General features: G+C 33.1%; 2 protein-coding genes across 2 annotated transcripts in view; both read left to right on the top strand.

Moving 5' to 3' along the window:
• Positions 1-15040, top strand: part of LOC145334989 (uncharacterized) — a 155809-nt gene that overhangs the window by 85172 nt on the left and 55597 nt on the right. The window lies entirely within an intron of this gene.
• Positions 1-15040, top strand: part of LOC145334972 (high affinity cAMP-specific and IBMX-insensitive 3',5'-cyclic phosphodiesterase 8A-like) — a 108304-nt gene that overhangs the window by 77974 nt on the left and 15290 nt on the right. Inside the window, exons 6-14 of the mRNA XM_080180618.1 lie at positions 4420-4537; positions 4871-4929; positions 6150-6252; positions 7677-7811; positions 9732-9794; positions 10340-10431; positions 11391-11453; positions 11699-11760; positions 13975-14033. Coding sequence (XP_080036744.1) covers positions 4420-4537; positions 4871-4929; positions 6150-6252; positions 7677-7811; positions 9732-9794; positions 10340-10431; positions 11391-11453; positions 11699-11760; positions 13975-14033 — 754 coding nt within the window. The remainder of the gene's footprint in view (positions 1-4419; positions 4538-4870; positions 4930-6149; positions 6253-7676; positions 7812-9731; positions 9795-10339; positions 10432-11390; positions 11454-11698; positions 11761-13974; positions 14034-15040) is intronic.

Here is a 15040-nt window from a genome sequence, read left to right as displayed (position 1 = left end):
GAAAACATGACCATTCATAGTTACAGACACAGTAAGGGGAATAAAGGGATCTGAAAGGATAAAATAACTAAACAAATAAAGTAACGCTTTTATAAAACTTTGGGTACCAGTGTAATTTACAGTTCAATTTCTCTTACTTCCCCTTGGGGAACGTGTGGAAAAACCACTCTCCTTATGATAAGACATCACATCATCTATCTGGTCTCGACATTTCATACAAATTAATAGAAAATATGTTACAAAATTAAATAAATATTAATATAAGGATAAAAATGGAATAAATATCTTTTTTTTATCATTGGATGAAAAAAAAAGATAAACATTTCACCTCGTAATATATTTTCCGCTGGATTAGAACCGGTTTAAGCCATACTGAAAAATCATGTATCGTACTGTATTATATCCAGTTTTCTGAGAATATAAAAATATACAATTATAATATTAAAAACAGTTTTGTTAGCCCGTGCTTCATGTATCTTGGGGCTAACACAACTGATGTACATTTTTATATCCGTGGAAAGCTGTTTTTAATATGATGCGATAAATAACTATATCACTAAATAGCTAATGTGTGTGTTTAAAAAATAGATTCAATATCCTCGAAGTTTAGACAACAATAATTCATCCAACTCAAAAAGAATTTTTTCTAGCAGACAACCTGCTGCGTTTATCCTTCTTTCTTCAACTTAGTTTAATGTTTGTGAAGGCATATTCTTTTAGAAGTCTTTTAAATGGTAGCCGGATCACCAATATCATTTTTCTTAAAAATGTACCAGAACCTTGAAAATATGTTACGTAACTAGGAATCTGAAGGGCTAGAAATTGGACAATAATCTATAAACCTGGATTCTGGTATTTTAAAGATTTTTCAAGCCAATAATTGAGATAATTTGTGAACCCTCCTTTACGTTTCAAACCTATTATATGATTTTAAACTATTTTTATTTTAGTTTTTAGCCAATTCTCCGATTCTACATTTTTAAGTACCCCACCTCAGATGTACTTAAATTAATATCTTTATAACTTTAATAATTGCCATTTAATTACTTGTAATTTTAGCAGGTGAAATATTTAATGGCTTAAAGTAAAATATATGTACATATTTAGCAACGCCGTAAAAAATAGTTGCATATGTTTAAAACTTGGAATCCAAAATATTTTGATAAAATAAAATAAGAAGATATTTTTGGGACTGTGAAATTTGGATCAAATGGCTGGGCGCATATCCAGGAAAGTATAACTAGGAAATAATTTACATATGACTAAAGAAAATGCGCATAAAATTGACCTTTTGAACATGAGTACGTGCGTTGCTGACTTTCTTGTGCTCTTCAAGTTTATATTAAGGCTAGGTTATCCAAATATTATTCTTTTTTCAAAACAAAAATCGACAATAGGGAGGACACCTTACCACCCCCAATGAAAGCCCCTTTAGGCAAGGGACGAAACCACTAGTATTACACAAGGAAGACTTCTTAAATTTTAGAATAAAATAGTCTAAAACCAACCAACCTTTTAAGCTAAATAAGTACCGAATTGGTTCATAAAACAAAGTATACTAATACTTTACATTAAAGTATAAAAATCTATACATTGTGATTACTTGCGCGTATTTAATTTGATACAAATGTGTCCGATTTTTGTATTTTCAAAACATTTTTTTAACAGAATTTGTTATAAATAATTATTAAAATTTTCAATTGAATTTTAATTATCTAATTTTCAGAGTTTTCGTAATTGTTAAACGTTTTTTTATAGGAATTCAACACCCTCATTATAATCCCTATATGCTAAGGGCGGAACCACAATATCTTTATTACAAATTAGAATTATGTATATCAGTCCGTCTGTCTGTCAGTCTGTTTCAGGCATGAGATCTCGGTAACCGCTGAACCGATTGGGCTAAACTCTTTAGGAAATGTAGTTTCTGGTCCTGCAGTGGTATTAAGCTATTTTCTTGTAGGTTGAAACAGCCCCACCCCTTTTTTGTAAAAAGTAAATAAGGGAGATAGGATAAGAAGGAGTTTTGGATAATATATCATTTTCTGTTCACCAGCTAGACTTTTCCACGTGTAAAAAAGAAAAAAGTTGCCCTAAGTCTTGCGGTGGTTTTAAGCTATATTTCTTTTCCAATTTAAGACTTCTTCTCTTAAGGTTGGGGGACAAAATAGCAATACTATTAAAAACAGTATACGTTTTTTTCTGTAACCTAAAATATCGATAAATGCTGATCCGATTGAGTTCTACTTTTTAGGGAAGCTTCCTGGGATGGTCTTTTGCTACTTTATACATAATGTTTTAATTTAAGTCATAATCAAGATTATTTTATTGTGTTATCTTTTCTTTCTTGTTACCTTAGAATTTTCTTTTCTGAAAAGTTAATGTCTTTCGTGTATAGATGATTTTCTACAAATCTTCTCTTTTCTTGTGGGGGTAATTGTTTATAAACTTCTGTACATGCGTTAAATTAATAGGCTGTTGCTGTAGCTGAGTGTAGCTCAGAGTGGCTTAGGCTGGGTAATTCTTGAGCTGGCTACGGCTAAAAGTGGCTGAATTAAAATCCAGTGATAGTGGCAGCTAAGAAATAATAGTTTTTTTATATTAATCTGCTGCTTTGGAGGCTTTTGCCCGGCTGAATACAAGTGCTGCTGCCAATATCACTAAGGAACACAGACACCAAAATGTATGGATCAGCTCATTGATGTCTGTTTGTACAATATCTTTCTTGTTAGAAACTAAGGACAGAAAAAGGATATTTTAAAACTAGTAACAGCTAGGTTCCAAGGGATATAGCATCCAAATAAAATCTTTTTACTACATATTTTCTCTTTCTGTATGTACAATGCTGTTATGTTAAAATTTAAGAAAGTGACAAAAAGTCCAAAAATAAAATGTAATGTTATTTAGCAGAATAAATGTTTAAGTTTAAATGGGTAACACATACAACTACCTAGGCTAAGTATTGGGGACTTTTTTCGTCTTTCTGATCTTTTGTACCGACTTGGCAGAGTTTATATTTCCGACGCTAAGGGCTGAAATTGAAAGACCTACTTTAAAATCTGCATAGGGTCCCTACCACCGTGAGTAGAGTTACAATAAGCTCGCGCCCCCTTTTTTTTACTTTAATTTGGGAAGGCTAAAATTTATTAATGCATAGCATGCTCTATCCCTTGCTTCTGTTAACAGCTAATCCTTTTCTCTGTAAGACTGATAATAGGCAATTCTTACAAGTTTTTTCACAAACATTTCTGTTTAAACAGTTCTAACAACCTTTTTAATTTTTTCTAAATAATCGAGCTTCTATAAGTACAAGTCTTAATGGTTTATATGTATTTTATCACAATTTGTGCAGTTTAAATCTAAAATTTAAAAAAAGCTTCATTTACTACAATGAACTGTATTAGATGAGAAATATTTTAATCTTCTGGCTTGTATACACTAAATATACAAAAGCTAATTACTTGATTTCAGTTTGTGTATCTATGGTTGCAGTAAATAGAAAACAGTTTAATGCCTTTTTTGGCATTTCTATGATTTTTTTTATTTAGAAATATTTTGGTAGTATGGAGAATTTTTATTTTATCTTTAAACATATAAGCAGCTATAAATAATTAAATTGAAAAGAAAAACATCTCTACAATAAATTACCTTTTAATGAATCATACAAAATACCCCTTTGAGCACAGATAAACCAACCCCAAACCCCATCTTTATTTTGAAAGATATTGAAAATAAGGGGGTGTATGATTTCTGATGTATGTTCATTTCTTTAGGTGAGTTTAGGATTGGATATAATGGGAACTCTGGGTAATGGTATCAGGTGTAGACTCCGCTAGATAGGGCCCTATGTTAGGCATTTAATAGTTATTTCTCGTATCGTATTATATATTTCTCGTATCGTATTATAAACGGCTTTCCGCGGATATAGAATGTACAATTATAAGATTAAAACTAGTTTTTTTAGCCCCGGGGTGCCGAAGGCACCGGCTAAAAAAACTAGTTTTAATCTTATGATTGTACATTTCTATATTCGTAGAAAACTGGATATAATACGATGCTAGACATAGTTTTTTCGTATGGATGAGAACCGGTTCCTATCCACCGGATTCGAATGAATACGAGAAAAAACATTACCTCATTCATTTTCTATTAAGTCAACCGGCCATTTATAAGCTGTTACCATCTATTCTTTTTTGTAGGTATATCCGTGATTCTAGCAGTTGTGAGGAGTGTATAATTGTTGTTTTGTTGTAGGTATATCCGTGATTCTAGCAGTGGTGAGGAGTGTATAATTGTTGTTTTGTTGTAGGTATATCCGTGATTCTAGCAGTGGTGAGGAGTGTATAATTGTTGTTTTGTTGTAGGTATATCCGTGATTCTAGCAGTGGAGAGGAGTGTATAATTGTTGTTTTGTTGTAGGTATATCCGTGATTCTAGCAGTGGAGAGGAGTGTATAATTGTTGGTATCCTCAGCAGGGACACCATGGACAAGAACGAGGGCGCAGTCAGCTTCTGGCTGGACATTGGCGTTGATCAGGTATTATTCAGGGATAAGACAATGGACGATAAATTGATATGCATCCTTGACAAAATTAACCCCTCTATAGATTTGATTTAGTGGTTAAAATCTGTAAGGTTTTCCCTTTACAGATAAGCTATGTTGGGATTGGCCTGGGCTTCAGATTATTTATTCAGGTTAATGGATTTATTATTACTTGGATCTTACACCCGATTAATATATAATTATAACTTGTAGCTGGCTAGAATAACGACCTCCATACGACCCCCTTTCCCCTTCTACTTGATGGACGAACTGACCACTGACTTTAACCTGTCATTATATCCACGTATATTTTATATCCATTTTCAGGTTGTATGTGAGAGCACAAGTTCTAAATATTGGCTCAATCAGCTTGTTCAATTAATAAGGTGAATTTTATTATTTTTTGCAGTAAATTTGTCACGTAATATTAAAAACCTGTATAAAACCATTTTTTTAGACTCGAGGGAGCGAAGGCCTTGGCTAACAAAACTGACATTATTTTACCATTTTTATTTTGATATTCGTGGAAAATTTTGTAACACAATGCTATACATGATTTTTAGTATGGCTGAAAACCGTTTCTTATCGAGCACATTTTAATAAGGTTTCGAAGAGAAACTAAGTTAAATTAAGTTAATAATAAGTTAATAACTTATACTGGGTAGAAATGGATTTTTAAGTGAAAGCAATGTTATTAGATTATTAGGAAAAAGGGATTTTTAATTATTCAATTAAACAATTAGACAACCTTGCTATTGGCAACAAAATTACTAAACTCTATTTTCAGAGATCCCATAAGATAGACAACCTTGCTATTGGCAACAAAATTACTAAACTCTATTTTCAGAGGACCCATAAGATAGACAACCTTGCTAAAATTACTAAACCATATTTTCAGAGGACCAGTGAGACAGACAACCCTGCTATTGGCAACAAAGTTAATATCTTTATTTTCAGAGTACCAGTGAGACAGACAACCTTGCTATGGCAACAAAGTTACTAAACTCTATTTTCAGAGGACCCATAAGATAGACAACCTTGCTAAAACTACTAAACCATATTTTCAGAGGACCAGTGAGACAGACAACCCTGCTATTGGCAACAAAGTTAATATCTTTATTTTCAGAGTACCAGTGAGACAGACAACCTTGCTATTGGCAACAAAATTACTAAACTCTATTTTCAGAGGACCAGTGAGACAGACAACCCTGCTATTGGCAATAAATTACTAAACTCTAATATTTTGAGGACCTGTGAGACAGACAACTCTGCTATTGGCTAAAAAATTATCAAACTCTATTTTCAGAGGACCAGTGAGACAGACAACCCTGCTATTGGCAACAAAGTTACTAAACTCTATTTTTAGAGGACCTGTGAGACAGACAACTCTGCTATTGGCAAAAAAATTATCAAACTCTATTTTCAGAGGACCAGTGAGACAGACAACCCTGTTATTGGCAACAAAATTACTAAACTCTATTTTCAGAGGACCTGTGAGACAGACAACCCTGCTATTGGCAACAAAGTTACTAAACTCTATTTTCAGAGTACCAGTGAGACAGACAACCCTGCTATTGGCAACAAAATTACTAAACTCTATTTTCAGAGGACCTGTGAGACAGACAACCCTGCTATTGGCAACAAAATTACTGGCCACTGCTCTCAACCTGACAACGGATATTGTTCAGATTACAGACAGCCAAAATAAGGTAATCCTATTATATAAAGTAGTAAGAGTTTTTTGTCTAAAGTTTAAGATTTCTATAACTACTGAACCGAAAACATATCTATAGTATAGATGTATATACATAAAATTACCACCCTTCCATTTTCAAAGACCTTCTTTGTCTGCTTCTAAATTATTTTCTGCTACTTTGCTGTGTTAATATAAGCGACACCATTGGTGATTTTCAATGACCCAATAGAAAGGTTGCGATGGGGAGATACAGTTATTTAACCATTTCTCCCTCCAGTGTTTTACTTTGTTTTAATGAACCGAATTCTTTAAAAAAGGCTTGTTGCAATGAGACGTCCTTGTTGTACTTTAAACGTATATTTATATTTACAGGTTTTTGTGTAAAATAGAATATGCTGTATCAGTAAAAACTATCATTCTTTTGAAAATCTTTTAAATTTTGTATCAATATATCTTTACAAGGATGAAAAGATTAGATAATATTGCACTGCACCTATTATTGAGTTAATAGATTATATGATTATTGGTTAGGGGAAACATTACAAGAAATATGTGATCAAATCTAAGATATTAGCCTATAAAGGTTTTTTCCTTTTGAGATAAAATTATCTGACACAGAGATAAGATAGAATTTTTATGTAGTAGCTTTGATATGAAAAAGATATTATTCCCAGAAAAAGTTGTATCATCAAAAGAGGTGGCCAAGAAAAATTTGCTATACTTTTTACAAAATTTTAATTGATTTGAATTATCTAGTGTTTCATTTTTCTCTTCAGAACAAAATACTTTCGTGTTTTATTAAAATCTTTCGATTAAAGTTTGCCAAATTTAAATTGACTCCAACATCATAAGATTGTATTATATTAGAATCTGATGAATATTTGTCTAAAGAAAAGAAAACACTTTAAAATTTACTAGTGGCCTTTCCCCTAGCATAAAGGGGTCTGAACGAGGGGGAAGAAAATAGCCAATAAGCATTCAAAGACAATAATCTACTTATGAAAAGCTTCTATAAAACGGGGATCTCAATCAGTTCAATCGTTAACGTGTTTTTTTAATAAGGGGACTAACAGAGAAAAATAATCTAAATCAAATCTTATTTTGGTAAACTTCTGTTTTAACATAGTATAGACAAAAGATTCAAAGAAAATTGTAAAAGTATAATAGATGTAGTGAGGCGCAAAAAAAAACAAGATTAATTTTGTTTTAATATTTATTTTTATGTACATCCTTCATAGAAAAAAATCTTACAATAATAATTAATCAATCAAAATAATTTTGAACTTTTGTTTTTGTTGTTTGAACTTTGTGACATTTGGCTGTTTATTTCACTAGTCCCAAAAGTTTTGTAACAACGTTTTCTTATTGGATGGCTTAACAACTTTGGGGATTTTCATTGAATTTAAAATGGTTGGTTAATTAAGTTATTTTTTTTAGATTATATGGGTAAACGAGAAGGCCGAGAAGGAGTTGGGCTGGTTTAAAGAGGAGCTTCGTGGTCAGGACCTTTCTACGCTTCATACTACTGGTGGTACTGATACATTAGTCAGGAGTACAGATCCTGCAGCCCTGGTAAGTTTCTATACTTCATACTACTGGTGGTACTGATACATTAGTTAGGAGTACAGATCCTGCAGCCCTGGTAAGTTTCTATACTTTATACTACTGGTGGTACTGATACATTAGTCAGGAGTACAGATCCTGCAGCCCTGGTAAGTTTCTATACTTCATACTACTGGTGGTACTGATACATTAGTCAGGAGTACAGATCCTGCAGCCCTGGTAAGTTTCTATACTTCATACTACTGGTGGTACTGATACATTAGTCAGGAGTACAGATCCTGCAGCCCTGGTAAGTTTCTATACTTCATACTACTGGTGGTACTGATACATTAGTCAGGAGTACAGATCCTGCTGCCCTGGTAAGTTTCTATACTTTATACTACTGGTGGTACTGATACATTAGTCAGGAGTACAGATCCTGCAGCACTGGTAAGTTTCTATACTTCATACTACTGGTGGTACTGATACATTAGTCAGGAGTACAGATCCTGCAGCACTGGTAAGTTTCTATACTTCATACTACTGGTGGTACTGATACATTAGTCAGGAGTACAGATCCTGCAGCACTGGTAAGTTTCTATATACTCCATACTACTAGTTGTACTGATACATTAGTCAGGAGAACAGATCCTGCAGCACTGGTAAGTTTCTATACTTTATACTACTGGTGGTACTGATACATTAGTCAGGAGTACAGATCCTGCAGCACTGGTAAGTTTCTATACTTCATACTACTGGTGGTACTGATACATTAGTCAGGAGTACAGATCCTGCAGCACTGGTAAGTTTCTATATACTCCATACTACTAGTTGTACTGATACATTAGTCAGGAGTACAGATCCTGCAGCTCTGGTAAGTTTCTATACTTCATACTACTGGTGGTACTGATACATTAGTCAGGAGTACAGATCCTGCAGCACTGGTAAGTTTCTATACTTCATACTACTGGTGGTACTGATACATTAGTCAGGAGTACAGATCCTGCAGCACTGGTAAGTTTCTATATACTCCATACTACTAGTTGTACTGATACATTAGTCAGGAGTACAGATCCTGCAGCTCTGGTAAGTTTCTATACTTCATACTACTGGTGGTACTGATACATTAGTCAGGAGTACAGATCCTGCAGCACTGGTAAGTTTCTATATACTCCATACTACTAGTTGTACTGATACATTAGTCAGGAGAACAGATCCTGGCGCCCTGGTAAGTTTCTATATACTCCATACTACTGGTAGTACTGATACATTAGTCAGAAGTACATATCCTGTAGCCCTGATATTGTTTTGCATGGCTCATGCACGTCTAAGGGGAGGGGGTGGGGTAAACTTTAAAACTCCTCATTTTGCCCCCCTTCAAAATTTATAAATAAAATATATTAGATAACCTCTCAAACCTTTGAAATCTCTCATTTACCCTTTCTTTAAAAAAAGCTTTGGCGTCCTTGCTGTAGAACGTCTAACTATAATGAGAATTCTGCAGTTACAGCAAGCCGTTATTATGTTGTTTATCATTAATTAAAACATGAAAAAAATGCATGTTACACGTTAAGGCGACTGGTTGCTGTCAGTTGAACAGCAGTCACCTTTATTTCTCTAGTTTTTTTATTCAATCGTTGCCATTTTCTTTAATAACATCGCCTGAAGGTAAAAATTTGCCGATCAATCCGTTGCCACTTTCGAGTAACTTTACAAATTGTCTCAAAAATCAGCCATGTGACGTCATAAAATAAGGAATTATCCATCTCTTTTTTAGGAGTTTTCTTTCCCACTTCTCCTCTCATCTAACTCATTTTATGACGTCACGTGGCTGATTTTTTAGACACTTTGTAAAGTACCACTTTCGGTCATCAAATTAAAAAGCGTCGGATAAAGCCAAAGCCATACTGGAATATTTATTAGATAATAATCATAGTTTATTAACTTTAGGGTCGAGATAATTTAGGAAAAGTTGGGGAAGACTGGATGATGAAAAGAATAAAGGAAGGAAAGGTAAAAAATACATTTTAGGGGATCAAATACCCTCTCAAAAAAATTTTTTTAATACATTTTTTACTAAACAGAGATTGAAAATGTGGTTAGGGATTGACTTCCATCTTCTGTGTCCCTAGAGGCCTCTAGGGGGCGTAGCCTCTGGTTATTAAATATAATATTTTATTGTAAATCTTTCAAGTATAAATCCCTGCTAAATTGTCTTACAATTTTAAATATTTTTACAAAATATGAATTTTGTTTTAAAATTAAAATTTCATAAAAATCTAAAATACTAAATTTTGTGAAAATTTAATAATTTGATAAAAGAACACCAAATCCATAATTTGAATGTGTCAGTATGTCCATCCGTCCGTTGATCCATAAAAGTTTTTAATTTATGGTTTTTTCCAATATGGAAATTCTATCTCCTGCAAAAGTATTATCAGTACATCTTGATTTTTTCCTATTACAACTATATTACTCATACTACTTCCTTAATTGCTGCGCTACTTATGAACATAATTGTCCTTGTTTTCATATATTTTGCATATTTTGTTTTCTAGATTTGGGAGGGACCAATTAATAGCCAGAGGAAGACAGGAGATTACATACCCCTGGCCTCCAAAGTTATACCTGTTTCTTTTTCAACCTCTAGGTAAGGAGATTATATACCCCTGGCCTCCATAGTTATACCTGTTTCTTTTTCAACCTCTAGGTAAGGAGATTATATACCCCTGGCCTCCAGAGTTATACCTGTTTCTTTTTCAACCTCTAGGTAAGGAGATTATATATCCCTGGTCTCCATAGTTATACCTGTTTCTTTTTTAACCTCTAGGTAAGGAGATTATACACCCCTGGCCTCCAGAGTTATACTGGTTTCTTTTTCAACCTCTAGGTCAGGAGATTATACACCCCTGGCCTCCAAAGTTATACCTGTTTCTTTTTCAACCTACAGGTAAGGAGATTATATACCCCTGGCCTCCAAAGTTATACCTGTTTCTTTTTCAACCTACAGGTAAGGAGATTATACACCCCTGGCCTCCAAAGTTATACCTGTTTCTTTTTCAACCTACAGGTAAGGAGATTATATACCACTGGCTTCCATAGTTATACCTGTTTCTTTTTCAACCTACAGGTAAGGAGATTATACACCCCTGGCCTCCAAAGTTATACCTGTTTCTTTTTCAACCTACAGGTAAGGAGATTATATACCACTGGCTTCCATAGTTATGCTTGTTTCTTTTTCAACCTACAGGTAAGGAGATTATATACCCCTGGCCTCCATAGTTATACCTGTTTCTTTTTCAACCTCTAGGTAAGGAGATTATATACCCATAGCCTCCATAGTTATACCTGTTTCTTTTTCAACCTCTAGGTAAGGAGATTATATACCCCTGGCCTCCATAGTTATAACTGTTTCTTTTTCAACCTCTAGGTAAGGAGATTATATATCCCTGGCCTCCATAGTTATAACTGTTTCTTTTTCAACCTCTAGGTAAGGAGATTATATATCCCTGGCATCCAAAGTTATACCTGTTTCTTTTTCAACCTCTAGGTGAATCTGTACATGTACCTCTTACATATTATACCAATTATGTGTTTTTTTCTTTTTAGAAAGATGGACCATATTCTTTATATAAAGCACAGTAACAATGTAAATTCTCCACAACTGACCAGGAAATTTTGATTTAATCAACCGACAATAGAGATATTTAAACTAGAGGCTTATTTATTTTATTCATTTATCAATTCCAGAAAAATAAGTATTTATTAACACAATTTATATTTTATAAAGTTGTTGCATTACTGCTACAGTGAGAGTTATGCAACTTTAATAAAATCTTTTCTTTTCAAAATAAAATAGGAATTCAGTACTTTGAAATAATGATATTTTGACCTTGATTGAAAATCAAAATTGTTAGTCGACTAAACCGTCATACAAGTGTAAGAAGACCATCAGTTGAAATAGGACCAAACAGTGATGGTGAGAAATTTTAAAATTTAAAAGAATATTATTAGTTGTAAATATTAAAGTAATATATGAATCTAAAATATTATTAAAAACTAAAATATAAGCTTGGTAAATTGTACATATATGCATGTAAAGTGTTAAAAAGTAATTAACTTGTCTGTACAATTATAATTAAAATTAAGTAAGATATTTTGTAGGTTATAAAACTAATAATAAGTGCGTCAAGCCATACAGTAAAGCTGGCATTTAATCAAAAAAATAAGTTAATTACTTAAAGTATAACAAATTAATTCAGGAAAATTACTTGATTTAATTGATATCGATTTCTTTCACAAATTGTCAATTAGTTGTGAAAATTAAAATATTTGAAATTATAAAAAGTCAAATTTTTACTTAATATTGAAAAATTAATAAAAATGGTGTGATATGGGTAAAAATGAAATGGCGACTTGAGATGACATGACACTGAACTAACTAAATATGTATGTACAACTAGATACATGATGCACATAAACATTCAAGCCTCAATTTATGTTGTAGTGCAATCTTTGAGTGGAAAATGAGATATCGTTAATTTAGATTTTATTAAAATATTTTCATGGGGTAAATACCTCCCAACAGCTGATGTTTGTTTCATGGGAGGGGAATTATAAAGACAAAAAAAATTACTATGAGATGGGCTCCAGCCAGTTCTGCAATTTAAAATTCATTCTTTTGCAACAACTACCGAACTTTATGTTTGGTGCAGTCGCCCCAAGTCGCATCCAAATTTTTATTACAGCTGCGGCTACGCGGACTTCAAAGCCCTTACAGGAAATTTTAGAGCATACCACTGCCCATTTAGACTCCTTTACTGACAAGGAAATGTTCAAGATGTTTGTCCATCTGGGAATTTTTTTTCTTGTAAAAACTAAAAAACCTCTATCTGTATTATCTCAATTATTTGGAATGCCCTTGGGAGGTAAACCATTAACTGGTCTTAATTATATTCTCTCTTACAGTTAGGGTTCTAAAATAAATAGGAACTCAAAAGTGGGGATTCTCTGTGTAATTAATTATGCTTACTTTACTAAATATTTTTTTTATAAAATCTTTTTTTCTCTGCTCTGTAATTATGTACGTATGTAATAATTTATCCTTCCTTCTATTTTTCGTAATATTTATGTTAAAAATTTAAAACCTCAACTGTTTTCTTATTTTCCCAGAATTAAGATCTATGAAATAAAGTAATTAAATAACCACTTAATTTTTTCCGTGATAAATTCAGCGTCCGCACTGTTTTACATAGTAAATAACATTTTCTTTCTTTACTAGAAATTTGATGTCAACTTGCGTAATATCAATTTGGATTTACGTAGATTCTGATAGAATATATATATGTACATATCATGGTGTCCTAGAAAAGCCACTGGAATTTTGACAAGCACACTATCTAAACCCAGCACCCTAACAAAAAGTCTTAGAACATTTTTAAAGGTCCCATTGGTCTTGTAATGAGTAATGACACGGTTTACAATAGTGTGCTAAAAGGTTTTTCTTTTTGGAACACCCTAATGTGTATACTATGATTGTATATTATGATTATATTAAATTTAATATTACATGTACTTATGAGTTGTATTTTACTTGTAAGGTTGTATTATAATGTTGTATTTGATTGAAAATGTATTTTTAAGCCCAATTTCGTGAATAATGTTTTCTCTTCAAAATTGCTGACTTTTATAGTTTTGTTTTCAATACAAGGAAAAATCTTCATAGTGTTATCAATATAATTTTCTCGTATTCGTTCGAATCCGGTGGATAGGAACCGGTTCTCAACCATACGAAAAAACTATGTCTAGCATCGTATTATATCCAGCTTTCTACGAATATAAAAATGTACAATCATAAGATTAAAACCAGTTTTTTAGCCCGTGCCTTCCCTACATTCTATAACCGCGGAAAGCTGTTTATAATACGATGCGAGAAATAACTATTTCATCATCTAATATTTTATAAACAAACTTTGGATACATTTATAAAATTCTGATTTGTTGGCTCAAACTAGCAATGGCAGTAGTAAGTACCTAAACTTTTTAAAAACAATGTTAATCTACAGAAGGAAACTTTATAATAATCTTTTGGGATGTTTATCATCAATTAATCGTCCATTTTCGTGTCCCTTAAGATCCCCAAATGAATGGTTTGAAACAAACTTTCTAAATAATTCAACATTTTTCTATTTAGTTCGACGGCGAAGCAGTGGTAAATCTTATAATGCCGCTATGGAAGCACCAATAACTAAGGTAGATATATATATATCTTAGAAAATAGTCTGTTTAATAATATTAAGATGGATCGAAAGAATCAAAATTCTGATAACTATGTGTGAGTATCATCACAAATGCCAAAAAAAATATTTGCTATCCAAATATATAAAGTAGTAAGCTTTTTTAGTCTGCTTTTACCGCTGTGAACCGATATGGTTTCTTCCAGAGAAGGGTTTTAACTATTTTGTGGAAGGGTATCCCCACCCTTTCAAGAAAAATAGACTTTATAAAATATACCCACCTCCCCCCCCCCCACAAAATAAAAAACACATTTTATCCATTTTCTTTTAAAAATAAAATTTAAAGTGAGTAGTTGACTACCCCCACCCCCTCCTTTCTTACCCAAAGTGTCCCTAGAGGCCTCTGACATTGTCTACTCAATCCCAATAAATAAAAACTGTTAAAATTGATAGACAGATTACCTAGTAGATTACCTCGTACGGGCGGGATTACAGTCCAGGACCTTTTCGACTTGTTGTACTGTCTAGGTCCTGGTCCAGCAATCCAGGGGTGGCTGTTACGCACCCTTTTCTGTCCAAACACCCAAGGATATTAGGTTAAGTAACATCCAACAGACAACCAACTCTCTGTGATGCACGACCTTTATCTGAGAAGTCCAAACTGTGCATTGTAACGTGTTGCGCCTGTTTTGGGCTAAGGCATTCCCCCTACTCTAACTATTTATGTCGCACATCTGACATAGCAGCAGTAGGAACCATTTTTAACGTCTTTAGTTATGACGCGGTGTCGGCCCGAGATTTGAACCTATCACCTTCCCGACGACGAGCGGATGTGCTACGTGTTGAGCCACGGTCGCGGGTTAAATTGATAGATAGCTTGTGTAATCAAATCATTTATAAAGATATAAAGTTGCTAGATACCAATTACTGAGTATCTGAAATGTTTGTGACAGGTAGCGACACACATTCATGCAAACCTGTCTACATTCTAAAATATAAATTCTGATCTTTATAAAAATAGGA

The sequence above is a fragment of the Acartia tonsa genome, chromosome 2, assembly GCF_053477335.1.
Source record: "Acartia tonsa isolate MP-2025a chromosome 2, ASM5347733v1, whole genome shotgun sequence".
NCBI classification, from domain to species: domain Eukaryota; kingdom Metazoa; phylum Arthropoda; class Copepoda; order Calanoida; family Acartiidae; genus Acartia; species Acartia tonsa.
This window is presented reverse-complemented; position numbering and strand designations above follow the sequence as displayed.